Source organism: Malania oleifera, chromosome 13 (assembly GCF_029873635.1).
Source record: "Malania oleifera isolate guangnan ecotype guangnan chromosome 13, ASM2987363v1, whole genome shotgun sequence".
NCBI lineage: Eukaryota > Viridiplantae > Streptophyta > Magnoliopsida > Santalales > Ximeniaceae > Malania > Malania oleifera.
In genome coordinates, this window is record NC_080429.1 from 67,937,808 (window position 1) to 67,951,814 (window position 14,007).

Consider the following 14,007-nt stretch of genomic DNA (forward strand, 5'->3'; position numbering starts at 1 on the left):
AGTATCTTCTGGTTCTCAAATTAGTCCTCGACAGGGATAGTGGAAGAAGAAGAATTACGGTTCGGGTTATCGCCAGAATAACCGAACGGTAGGGTCCTCAGGGGGATCCATCTTCTGTGCAATGCACCAGGTGCCGTAAATGGCATGATGGTGAATGCCAATCATTTATGGGTAACTGCTAAAAATATGGCAAATCGGGCCACATGTCCCGAAACTGTCCTAAGAAGATGAGCAATGCGCCTGTACCAAGCTAGAACTGGGGAAGTAATCAGGTGCCTCGGCAAAACTATTAGGCAAACACGGCCCCGGAAAGGGTGTACTCACTTACTCCAGCTGATGTTGAGCATGCTGGAAACGTGGTGACAGGTACCATGTTATTGCTTTCAAATAAAGTTGTTGTCTTATTTGATTCGGGAGCAACCCACTCTTTTATATCAGCAAGTTTTGTGAAATTGTGTGGGGTTGAAACTCAAGTTATGGATGAGGGGTTGCCTGTGGCTGTACCGACTGGGAGTGTAACGATCTATAGGAGGATCTTAGGAGACTGCCTAGTGGTAATTCGGGGAAGGCTACTACCGGTGAATCTAGTAGTATACGACATGTTCAGGTTTGATGTCATACTGGGGATGGATTGTTTATCATCCAGTTACGCGGTTATGGATTGTTGTAGGAAGGTAGTAGTGTTCAGACCTTTTGGGGAGTAGGAGTATGATTTCGTGGGATCGTGTGTGCATTCTATGCCACAAATTCTATCAGCTATACAGACGAGAAGGTTACTTTTGGACGGTTGTTAGGGGTACCTAGCTTGTGTGAAGGAACCACCATGGGATGATTTGAAACTTGAAGATATCAGAGTGGTTAATGAATTTTCAGATGTATTCTCAGAAGACTTACCTGGTTTACCTTTTGATCGGGAGGTGGAGTTCGCTATTGAGTTGTTGCCAAGCAAGGCACCAATTTCTAAAGCTCCATACTGGATGACTCTAGCTGAACTTAGAGAGTTGAAGGAGCAGTTGCAGGAACTACTAGACAAGAGCTTTATCAGACCAAGTGTTTCGCCCTGGGGAGCTTCAGTATTGTTTGTGAAGAAGAAAGACGGGTCAATGAGGATGTGCATTGACTACCGTGAGATCAACAAGGTAATAGTGAAGAATAGATACCCATTGCCTCATATTGATGATCTGTTTGACCAGCCGCAGGGAATGCAGGTCTTTTTGAAGATCGATTTATGGTCAAGGTATCATCAGGTGAAAGTTAGGACTGAAAATGTTGCGAAGACTGCTTTCCGAACCAGATACGGTCACTATGAGTTTCAGGTCATGCCTTTTGGGTTGAGTAATGCCCTTGCGATATTTATGGACCTAATGGACAGGGTTTTCCATGAATACCTGGATCAACTTATAGTGGTGTTTATCAACGATATTATGGTATATTCTAAGAGTTCAGAAGAGCACGAAAACCATCTGAGGTTGGTACTTCAGGTACTACGGGAAAATAAGTTGTATGCCAAGTTGAAGAAATGTGAGTTCTGGTTGAAGCAGATCACATTTCTTGGCCATGTCGTGTCGGGAGGTGGTATCTTAGTTGATCTAAGTAAGATAGAAGCAATGGTTGACTGGGTGAGACCGAAGAGTGTACAGGATGTCTAGGACTGGTTGGGTATTACCTGCGGTTAGTGGAAGGATTCTCTAAGTTATCTGGCCCTCTGACACGGTTGACGAGGAAGGGTGTGAGATTTGATTGGACCGACGGGTGTGAGCAGAGTTTCCAAGAGTTGAAACATCGACTGGTCATTGCTCCGGTTTTAACCATCCCATCTGGGGATGGTGGTTTTGTGATTTATAGCGACACATCGCTAAAGGGGTTGGGATGTGTGTTGATATAACAAAGGAAAGTAATTGCTTATGCTTCTCAGCAACTCAAGGAGTATGAGAAGAATTACCCCACACATGATTTGGAGTTGGCGGCAGTAGTGTATGCATTGAAGATCTGGAGACACTACTTGTACGGTGAACATTGTGAGATCTTCACGGACCACAAGAGCCTCAAATACTTTTTCACGCAGAAAGTTGAATATAAGGAAGAGAAGGTGGCTTGAACTGATCAAGGACTACGATTGCACCATTAGTTATCACCCGGGGAAAGCTAACGTGGTAGCTAATGCGTTGAGTCAGAAGTCAGAGCACGCGTCAATATCTGCAGTGGTAGATCAACATCATATCAGATAGGATTTGGAAAGTCTTGGCGTGGAATTGGTGAATGGTAATCACCATGCTTTCATTGCAAGCTTGGTGATTCAGTCGACCTTATTTGAGAGGATTAAAGCTGTGCAGGCTAGGGATGTGGAGTTAGTCGAGATTGTGAAGAAAGTGCAGAAAGGGTTGGCTGTAGATTTTAATATCTCTGAGGGAGGTGTATTGAAGTTTGGAAACAAACTATGTGTTCCGAACGATGAGGGGATAAGGAGGACGATTTTGGAAGAGGTGCATCATTCTTTGTATATGGTACATCTGGGTAGTACGAAGATGTATCAGGATTTGCATGAATCTTTCTGGTGGAGTGGCATGAAAAGGGAGATTGCTTGGTTTGTGGAGCAATGTCTGATATGTCAGCTGGTGAAAGCTGAACATCAGAGGCCTGCAGGGCCATTGTAGCCATTGAGTATTCCAGAGTGGAAATAGGAGTATATTTCCATGGACTTTGTCACCGAATTGCCACCATTGCTTCATGGGTAGAACGTAATCTGGATAATCGTGGATAGGTTAACTAAATCTGCTCACTTTATACTGATGAAGGTTAACTGCTCTTTGAGTATGTTAGCAGATTTGTACGTACAGGAGATAGTTAGAATGCACGGGGTGCAGGTATCCATTGTTTTAGATCAAGACTCGAGATTCACTTCTCTATTCTGGAAGAGCTTGTAGGAAGCACTGGAGATGAAGCTTACTTTCAGTACATCGTTCCACCCCCAGACTGATGGACAACCAGAGAGGACGATATAAATCTTGGAGGATATGTTATGGGCTTGTGTATTAGACTTCAGTGGTAGTTGGGTTCAGCTTCTACCATTGGTGGAGTTTGTCTATAACAATAGCTTCCACGCTAGTATTGGGATGGCACCGTTCGAGGCGTTATATAGTCGAAGATGTCGGTCTTCTTTGTACTGAGACAAGGTCGGTGAACGATAGGTATTGGGTTCTGAACTCATACAGTAGGCTTCTGAGAAGGTTAGATTGATTAGGGATAGAATTAAATCAGCTCAAAGTCAGTAGAAAAGTTATGCAGTTGTCCGCCGCCGTGAGTTGGAATTCGAGTTGGGTGGTAATATATTCCCGAGGATCGCTCTGATGAAAGGAGTGATGAGGTTTGGGAAGAAGAACAAGTTGAGTCCAACGTATATAAGACCATTCGAGGTACTAGAATGAGTGGGTTCGGTGGCCTACATGATTGCACTACCCCCAGCGCTTTTGAAGATCCATGATGTGTTTCACGTATCCATGTTGAGGACGTACGTGTTGGATCCGTTACATGTGATTAGTTAGGAATCTTTAGAGATTGGGGATGCTTTGGCGTATAAGGAGATACCCGTTCATATTTTGGACCATAAAGTTTAGAAGCTGCGTACCAAGGAGATACCGTTAGTGAAGGTACTGTGGCAAAATCACGCGTTGAGGAAGCTTCTTGGGAGTTAGAGATGAAAATACGTCGAAAATATCCACAATTGTTCTGAGTAGTAACTTGGTAACAGGATCGATATGGGTATGTAGGTAATATTCTATTATCGTAGTAATGATGTATGGTTAGTATTTGGGAGAGTATGTAATATTGTGGGCTCCCGAGATGGTATGTATGTAACCATGGTATTCCTCTACCATAAGTGAGGGTATGTATGTATTTAAGATGGGGCTGCTATGTAGGTGGCTGCCGGCTTTTTCTAGAGTCGGGTATGTGTTTGGGTATGTTGTTGCGTTGGTAAATGAGAGATTATAAATTTCGATGATGAAATTTTTGTAAGGAGGGGAGGTTGTAAGAACTCGACCCGAGATAGGTGTATTAATAAATAAGAAAAGAGAAGGAAAATTTAAAAGGTAAAAATCAGCAGGACTCTTTGATGAGACTTCTTTTCTCATCGACGAAGTCTCTTGTACAGCTCGGAGACAAGTTTCAATGGTTTGTTGACGAGGAGATATCGAGAGATTTTGGGAAATCTTGAAATCTTAGGCTCGTCGACGAGTCCGCCTTGGCATCGACGAACTTCCTTCTACGGCCCGTCGACGAGGACGCTGTACCATCGACGAGTCTGGCCGAGTTAACCAAGTTATAAATATCTAAATCATTTGCTTAATGAAGAAGAAACCAAAATCCTCTCTCTCTCTCTCTCTCTCTTTAGAACTTGAATTCTCTCTCTTTCTCTTTAGGATTTCGGGCCGTATGTTGCCGAAATCAATGATCCAACGTTGTTATGTGGATTAGGAGGAGAATCTCTTCGAGGATAGTAGATCGAACATTCGTTTTTAGGATTTTTGGGTTTTGACCAAAAATCGAGTTAAGGGTCCGATTTCGTTTTCGTTTCTATAGATCTGTAGAGAATAGTATTGTAAGGAAGTATTGTAATTTTTTGTTTAGGTTTTGGTACCTCGGTTCGCTGTTTTGGAGCTGTTGAGCTCGTGTTTTGGTTTTCGGGTTAAGGTAAGGGGATTTTGTTTATATCAGTTATTTTTAAAATTAGGATCGGTAAGCCGATTGTTTACGATTGTACGTATGTTTTGGCTACTTAATTGGAAAAATCTATTCGATGAAAATACGGGATTTTCGGGTTAATATTTTGAGAAAGTTGGGGGTTTCGGGTATCATCTTTGTTTCTGTTGGAAAATTGTATGTTTATATAAAATTGTGGTATTGAGAGGACCGTACCTGTAGGTGTATTAAACTGTATTCTCGAATTGAAAACGATATGATTTGTTGTAAACCCAAATAAGTGTGGAATGATTTGTTGTATGTAAAATGTTCCAGGTTTGTGAAACAGCCGTGACGGCTAAACACCGTAAGCTGAGAGGTATAAGAACATGAGTTCCAAAATGTTCCAGGTTTTGTGAAATTGCCACGTCTTAGCTAAATATTGTGGAAAAACGCAATGTATCGGCTAAATACCGTGGGCGAGAGTGTCCGACTCTATATCCGAGGGTGTGAAATATCACCTGTTTGTTTCGGTTGGTCACCGATGGGTGTGAGTTGACACCATATTAGCAAGGATATCGCTGTGGGGTTTTGGCTAATGCTAGGTTATCGGGTGCTCCGTGTAATGTGGCTGGTTTTGGCTGAAGAGTGTGACGACACTCACCGTATGTTTTGTATCGTATGTACTGGAACAGGATTGTGAAAATACTAGGAATTGTATCGTGTTATGTTTTATGTCGAAATAACACTTGTATGCCATACACTGATATAACCTGTTTCTTTCTTACTGAGAGGTGTCTCACCCTGAATATACAAATGTGTTTCAAGTCCTTTGAGTAGCCGAAACTAGCGTCCTAGCGTTCGGGAGCGTGGTTGTCGGTTAGCTGCGTATAGTACTTGTGTAAGTATGGATTTTGTAATCGGGTTGTCATTGTTGGGCTTTGTAGACACCAGGGTACATGCAGTATTTTGGAACGTAGACTATAGTTATGTATAGACTCTGGTATGGTACGTTGTATGTATTAGAAATAACATTTTCGCTACGTATGTGATGTGTATGTGAATGTGTATAGGGTACGTGTACCCCACGAGGACGGACCCTTGTTCAGTGTAGTATCATGTATGTTTTAAATGATACAGATTTAGGATAGGTTACTAAATCATACCCTGGGGCCCATCTGCGGGTTCGGGGCGTGACACTTTATGTAGGAATTTACTGAAGAAATCTTTATTCATCCCTAGGGTGGGGGGGGGGGGCATCAGAGTACTTGGTTCTTGCACGGCCAGCATGGAAAACACGAAGATCCAAAAATCATGTGTTGTGTTGTGGTTCCTAACTAGTAGAACTCAAGTTATGTTTGTTTCTCATTGAAATATTTTGTACTTGTGAAGATGCCTTATTCGTAGCTAAGGGCATGAAATCCTAAGACAACTATTACGTACATACAAACCATGTCACTATTGCTGGATGAAGCTTAGATCATAATTTAACTTTGCTGGATGATGTTTAGATCATTTATTGAGCTTTACATCACAAAAGTTGATGACATTATCTTGGAGCCTCAACTTGTTTATTCTATTCGAGTTTGAATTGGAATTTAGATTACTTGATTGAGTCGACGAGTTGTGTTTGAATTTTATAGTATTACTCGTTCGTTTAACCAAAATTTTGTTGTCTCTTATATATGATTATATGTATAATTAAATTCAGCTTAGTTGAATTCATTTTGCACTTTTCAAGAATGTTGTGTTTGAGAGCAATGATCTAATTTTAAGAATAGAGTTTAGTATTTTATAATTTTTTAAGACAAGAATTAAAACTATTTAGGGTTATATTTTGCCCAAATTCATACACATATTTAAGCCCTCAAAATTTATAATCAAATCTAACAGTTATAAATTGATTGAATGAGATTTCAAACTTGATTTTGAGAATTTCATTGAAGTCAAATCAAATTTGAGCATTTCATTAGGCATCACCTAGCATTATTACAGGATCACAACCTACTCGGATGACCAAATAGATGGCCCCTACCTAATTTTTACATACAAGAAGTAGCAATATGGACTCTTAGTAGTGGAATGAGTAACCTTAAGACCACTATTATATAATCAACGGCGTCGTAGTAGTAGAGCAGGTAATCGGCGGCGGAATTGAAGCTGCTGCAGCTAGCCGTCAAATTGAATCCGATCAGTCTTCGTAAATTCGGCACTCGTCGGTCTCCGGATTCTCCTGGCAAAAGGACTCCAAAGGATCTTCTTTGTCCATGATCTTCCGGCGGAGGTTGGCCTTGGCTTGGCTGACCTCCTCCACCTCGTCCCAGGCCACCTTGCATTCGTCGGAGCTTTCGTTCCCCTCGCACACCTCTTTCGCTTCCATCACCTTCTCCTCGATCATCTCCGTCAGCCTCTTCTCCCTCATCTGCGTCCCTTTGAACTTCACCGACGTACACACCACCTTCTCCCCGCCACGCCTCCCCTTCCCAGCGCCGGAAAACATACGCGCCTTCGAAGAAGATATCATGATGTCCCCAGTAAATGCGTCGGATCGCGAAGAGCAAGACGGAGAACAAGGAATCTTTAGATTCAAAACAGGGAGACTCGCCATCAACCGATTTCTATCTCTATCTTTAGGAGCACCCACTACGAACAATCAACAGACCGATCTCTAATATTCCGAAACTCTCAATGTATACGGTGATCGGCAGTCGGCAACTAAAGCAACCCTAGCTGATTTTGTTTCATCATCTTCAGTTTAGATATTGAATAATTGCAGGTAACGTCGCTCTCTCTCTCTCTTCTGGATGGGTGAGTACTGTAGGTGCAGGAAGGAAAAGTTAATTTTTAATGGGGCTACTTTGGCCAATCACGGGCTGCTAGTGCCTTGTGAGTGTACATAAATGCCCTCGTGGGATTGCTATTTTTGAGATTTGGTTGGTTGATTCTCGTCCATACGAAACTTGCCCCTGGTTGGGATGTGGGTCCCTCTCCATTTATAATTCAACAAAATCATGTCTCTTTTATTATTATTATTATTATTATTATTATTATTATAACAATATTTTATTATTCTTTTAATTAATTAATTTAACTATTTTATCTGTTATTTTTAAAAATATTAACAAGATAGTTATTGAAAGCTACCACAACCTTATTTTTAGTTTTTAGAAAGATATTGAATACTAGTGGTGAGAGTATCGATAGTTAATAATGAATATGAAAGTATTATTATGCTGCATTTGGAATAATGAATCTGAAAGTATTATTATGCTGCATTTGGAAGTATAAATCTTGAATTTAAATTTAGGTGAATTTGAATAAATTTCAACATAATTTTATATTAAATTTTATCCAAATTCAATACAAATATAAATCCATTACCTCTCAAAATATATGTTTACTGTATATTATATTAACACTAGGATTGTTTTACGTTGAGTTTTAAATGACATTTATCTCTTTTAAGATTTGATTAAAAAAATAAGACCTCTTTAGAGATTTAAAAATATTGCAAAATATAAGAATAAGTTTGTATCTTTCTAACAAATCTTGAGAAAAGTTCTTAAAAATTCTTTAAACCTTGATATACCCAAATATATCAGCTACCAAAGGTCAAGAGGAAACTAGAGCGCAGCATTAATGAGGGCAGTAGTCAATCGGTCAGAGCAATTGAAGCCTACGCTATAATAACCGAAGCGATCCACGCTGATGCTGTAATGACTACAGTGATTCACGTCGGGCACCACAGTGAAAAATCTCCAACGGGTCAAACCTCGCCACTATAAAAGGGGGTAATGCTAAGAGGCGAAGGTATCTCATTTTAACACAAATTTACTATTGCTTATAACCTCTCAAGTCAATCCCTTACTTAAGCATTAGAGAGATCCCCCGAAGTACACTCCCAGTCCTCCAAACCACTCTTTTTTCGTCCTTTTTAGGTAATTGGGATCAAAAAGTTAATCAGAGGTCATTTGACATTTTTATTCTGCAATAGTTGGCGTCGTCTATGTGAACGCCTTTGAGAAGTTTCCTTTCTACTTTTGATCCTCGATCCTTACACCATGACAACATCCACCAACTCAAGCTCAACGCCTGTTGCAGGTGATCAATCACCCTAGTCCATTCACTCCACACCCTGAGACTATTCGAGAGTGACAAGGGAGGAATTCCTTATCTTCCAAAGGAGAATGGAGGACATGGTAGCCTCCCAAAAGAAGATGGAGGACTTGTTCAACATGATCCTACAACAAAAGGGTCATGAAGGATTTTTTCTCCCTTGTCAACCAGAAAATCCTGAATCACACGAGAAAGTAGTGAACCCGAAGGAGAGCAATGAAAAAACCAACCCCGCGAGAAAGGTCGAAGACGCAAATAGCGTGGGGATCAATGAACAACGATCGAACGAGGTGGAGGAGAGGATCAAAAAGATTGACCAACTAGAAAAAAATGATGAAGGAGGCTCGCACCAACCCATCTTGTGGGGAGACCTCGTTAAAATCTTCATATCCGACCTTCACTAAAGAAGTGATGGAGGTCCCGCTGTCAAGTAAGTTCAAAATGCCTACTTTCGAAAGGTATGAAGGTTCGACCGACCCAGTTGATCACCTAGATACCTGTAATGTGTTAATGCAATTGTAAGGCGCACTAGATGTCATCATGTGTCGTGCATTTGTTGTTACCCTTAAAGGGAATGCCAGAGTATGGTATCGGACCCTGAAGCCTGGATCCATCGGCTCTTTTTCTGAAATAGACCACCAATTTACTAGTCACTTCATCTGCAGCCGCAGGATAGCAAAGACCTCAGCTCATCTGATGAGCCTGGTCCAAGGAGAAAAGGAGACATTGAAAAAATTGATATACTGTTTTGTTGCCGCAACCCTGGAGATTCGCAACCTGGACCACGGTGTGGCGCTAGCAGCCCTAACCATGGCTCTCCAGCCTGGTGACTTGTTGTACTCCCTAAGGAAAAGGCCTCTAGATGACATTGGGGAACTAATGGCACGGATACAGAAGTATATCAATCAGGAGGAAGTAATGAACATAAGGAGAGACCGAGTTGATTTGAAAAGAAAGAGCTTAAGGGATACGGGGGAAGCCTCCAAAACAGGGAAGAGGCAAGAGAGTAGCAAACTGCAGAGTAGCCCTAGGGGGTTAGGACATACAAGTAAGTTCCAGTCCTACACTTCCCTAAATGTCTCACATACCAATGCCATAAGGGGTTTTGACTCAATCTAGCATACCTAGAAAGGAGATTGTTCCATGAAATTTCATCTCAGTCAGTCATATCTTTGAACATTTTGTGTGTCTCTATTAAATTATCAAATTTTGTGTACATATCTATAAGTGCTTTCTCTGTCATGCTATTCGATTTCGGCCCAAAATATGAGCACAACTTATTAGGTCAGAAGATGACCTAAAAGATGAGTACAACTCATTAGGCTAGAAGACAACTCGAAAGATGAGTACGACTCATTAGGCTAGAAGACGACCCAAAATATGAGCACAACTTATTAGACTAGAATACAACCCAAAAAATGAGCATGACTCATTAGGCAAAGTAAAATCAACCCAAAAAATGAGCACAACTCATTAGGCTAGAAGACAGCCTAAAAGATGAGCACAACTCATTAGGCAAGAAGATAGCCCAAAAAATGAGCATAACTCATTAGACAAAGAAAACCAGCTCAACTGATAAGCAACGCTCATGAGGCCTGAAGATTCCCAAAAGATAAGCACGACTCATTAGGCAAAAAAGACCTACCCAAAAGATAAGCATGACTTATTAGGCAAAGAAGACTAGCTCAACTAATGAGCAATGCTTATGAGGTCTGAAGATGCCTAAAAGATGAGCACGACTCATTAGGCAAAGAAAATAGGCCTAACTGATGAGCAACACTTATGAGGCCTGAAGATGCCCAAAAGATAAGCACGACTTATTAGGAAAATAAAATCGGCCCAACTGATGAGCAATGCTTATGCGGTTTGAAGATGCCCAAAAGATGAGCACGACTCATTAGGCAAGGAAGACCTACCCAATTGATGAGCAACGCTCATGAGGTCTGATGATAGCCCAAGAGATGAGCACGACTCATTGAGCAATAGAGAACGACCCAATCGATGAGCAGCTCTCATGAGACCTTAAAAAGGCTGGTCGGTAAGAATGCCCCCATGAAGGTTAGGTCGGGAAGAATGCCCCACGAAGGGTAGGTCGGCAAGAATGCCCCCACGAAGGGTAGGTCAACAAGAATGCCCCATGAAGGGTAAGTCGGCAAGAATGCCACCACAAAGGGCAGGTTGACAAGAATGCCCCACGAAAGGCAGGCCGGCAAGAATGCCCCACGAAGAAGAGCAAGTCGGAAAGAATACCCCCACGAAGAATTGCTTGGCACGAATGCCCCACAAAGAGCAGGTCGACAAGAATGCCCCCACGAAGGGCAGGTCGGCACGAATGCCCCCCGAAGGGCAGGTCAGCAAGAATGCCCCCACGAAGGGCAGTTCGGAAAGAACGCCCCCACGAAAGGCAGGTCAGCAAGAATGCCTCCACAAAGGGCAAGTCAGCAAGAATGCCCGCCGAAGGGCAGGTCGGCAAGAATACCCCATGAAGGCTAGGTTGGCAAGAATGCCTCACGAAGGGCAGGTCGGTAAGAATGCCCCCATGAAGGGCAGGTCGACAAGAATGCCCTCACGAAGGGCAGGTCGACAAGAATGTCCCACAATGAAGGGCAGGTCGGTAATAATGCCCCTCGAAGGGTAGGTCGGCAAGAATGCCCCCACGAAGGGTTGGTCAGCAAGAATGCCCCCATGAAGGGCAGGTTGGCAAGAATGCCCCCATGAAGGGCCGGTCAGCAAGAATGCCCCTATGATGAGTGGCTCTCCATAAGTATGATGTAAAGAGTTATTCGAAGAGTTTGGCTAGATAATGCCGTGGACGCAAGAACCCAGCTCGAATAAGCAACATCCTGATGACCTTGGTCGAGCACATGTAAAACTAGCTCAGATTAGCCGACTCTCTTAAAAGGCCGGCTTAACAAAGCTGTAGACATAGAAAGCTAGCTCGGAAGCCAATGTGTCAATGAACTCGGCTTTACCAAGCCCTGTACACACAAAACTCAGCTCAGATGAGCCGACGACGCGACACCTAAAAAAAAAAAAGTAGGGGGCGGAGGAGACAGGATAACTTTCAAACTTTCAGAACCATCTCCAAAAATTCGAAACTAAAAGGGGGGGGGGGCAACTGATATACCCAAATATATCAGCTACCAAAGGTCAAGATGAAACCAGAGCGCAACATTAATGAGGGCAGTTACTGCTCAAGTCAACCGATCAAAGTAATTAACGCCTACATTATAATAATTGGAGAGATCCACACTGATGCTGTAATGACCAAAGTGATTCATGCCGGGCGCCATAATGGAAAATCTCCAATAGGTCAAATCTTGCCACTATAAAATGGGGTAATGCTAAGAGGCAAAGGTATCTCATTCTACCCCAAATTTACTATTGCTTATAACCTCTCAAGTCAATCCCTTTACTTACGCATCAGAGAGATCCCCCAGAGTTTTTATTCCGCAATAAACCTTAAAATAAGTCTATAATTTTTGAAATCTTAAAAAAAAATATTTTTTTTATCCAATTTTGTATAGTGATGTATTTATAGTACTCAAAAAATTCAAGAGGATATATATACATACATACATACATATATATATATATATACATACATACATACATATATATATATATATATATATATATATATATGAGTGGTTTTACTTTTGGGAACATTGGGACATAGTTGAGGTGTATGGATTGACAAGTGGGGGAATTGGAATTGGATAAGATTTTGGTGCATCGGATTAGTTTGGACATTCTCTCTCCTCATACCCTCTTGTCTTTCATGCCTCCAATTTTTTTTTTTAAAATTTAGACTAATTTTAAATAATTTATATTCTAATTCCACATTTAATTTATGGGCTGTCCATTTCCAAAAAAAATAGCAATTACAATTTATTAGTTATAATTAAATTTATTATATTTCATCTTATTTATTGAAATATATATTTTAAGAACCAAATGAGTCATATATTAGGATATAAATATCTACATTTTGAAATAATTAAGCCTTTAAAACAAACATAACGTTCAATTATATGTAAAATGCAAAAAATATGAATTTGATCTCAAATGCAAACGATAATAAAAAATTTAGGAACAATATCTCAACCTTTCACTAGTATATTTATTAATTCATCTAATTGAATCATTAGTACATTACTTGGTTCATGTCTTATGAGGTGAAACTTATAAGGCTACACTCTATACACGGGTACAGTGGTACAAGAAAGTGATTAGAGAAGTTTGGCTTGAGAAATATCACCAGTTGCCTTCGACAAAAGCCAACTTTGACTTAGATTCTTGGATAATAGAACTAAGGAAACTAAAAGCGGGGGTAGAAACACACCTTGCAGGAATTGAAGAGCAAATTAGGCTCTATCAGTCAAGGATTAGGCAATGTGAGTGGCAGTTAGAGGCACTCCACATGACCTTAGGTAAGAAATTTGACAGTCAGGATCTTATCTGTTTAGAAAGATGAGTGATATAAAATCTATCTCTAATAGAATAAGAGAGGTAATGACAAGTTATGAGGACAAGATTCAAGCTCTCAGTAGGAGAGAAGATCCTCAATCATCTCAAGCTAGAAGCAGTATATCAGGAAGATATATGGCTAGAGATTATAAATAGGCACAAGAACAAGAAGTTCAAAGTGCTGTCAGAGATATTGATGAAACAAAAGTTTTTTTTAACATAATAGATGATATTCAAAAGGCTCAGGATGAGTTGAACAAAGTATTACTCAAAGAGAAATGGATAGATGAAGAAGTTTCTAAGATCCATGATAAAATTAAAGTAGCTAAATGAGATAGAAAATATCAAAGCTAAAAAACTAGCTAATGCTGAAAAAATTCTTGCAAGAACTAGTAGAGGATTTGCAAGAGGTGGAACTACAGGAGCAGGACCATCAGGCCATAGGGAAACTATACTAGTAAGTTTTCCTGAAGTATCGTCTTGGGATACAAAACCAGTATGACAACCCCTAAGACTTGAACCAAAACCTTGGGAGCAAAAGAAGTTGTCTTTCAAGGAAATGCTCCAAACAATAGCTAAACAAAGAGATATTGCTTTAGATTACTTAGGAAGAATTTAGGAAGAATTTAGACCTAAAAGGAGTGTTCCAGAGGGAGTACCCCCAAATGGAACAATTTTGAGACTCAATTGCGAAAAGGATCCTGCAGTTGCAATAGATGATTGGGCTATGGATATTAGAAACTC

The 14,007-nt window shown here is 40.8% G+C and overlaps 1 protein-coding gene across 1 annotated transcript; it reads right to left on the minus strand.

Annotated features, from left to right (window-relative positions):
- Window positions 1–6,617: 6,617 nt before the first annotated feature.
- Window positions 6,618–7,541, minus strand: LOC131146451 (calvin cycle protein CP12-3, chloroplastic-like). The gene has a single exon (XM_058096074.1). It carries the CDS (start codon window positions 7,283–7,285, stop codon window positions 6,869–6,871), a length of 417 nt encoding a protein of 138 aa, XP_057952057.1. The 5' UTR covers window positions 7,286–7,541; the 3' UTR covers window positions 6,618–6,868.
- Window positions 7,542–14,007: the final 6,466 nt, after the last annotated feature.

Coding starts and splice junctions, on each gene's coding strand:
- LOC131146451 (XM_058096074.1), bottom strand. CDS start 7,285: ATGGCGAGTCTCCCTGTTTTGAATCTAAAGATTCCTTGTTCTCCGTCT.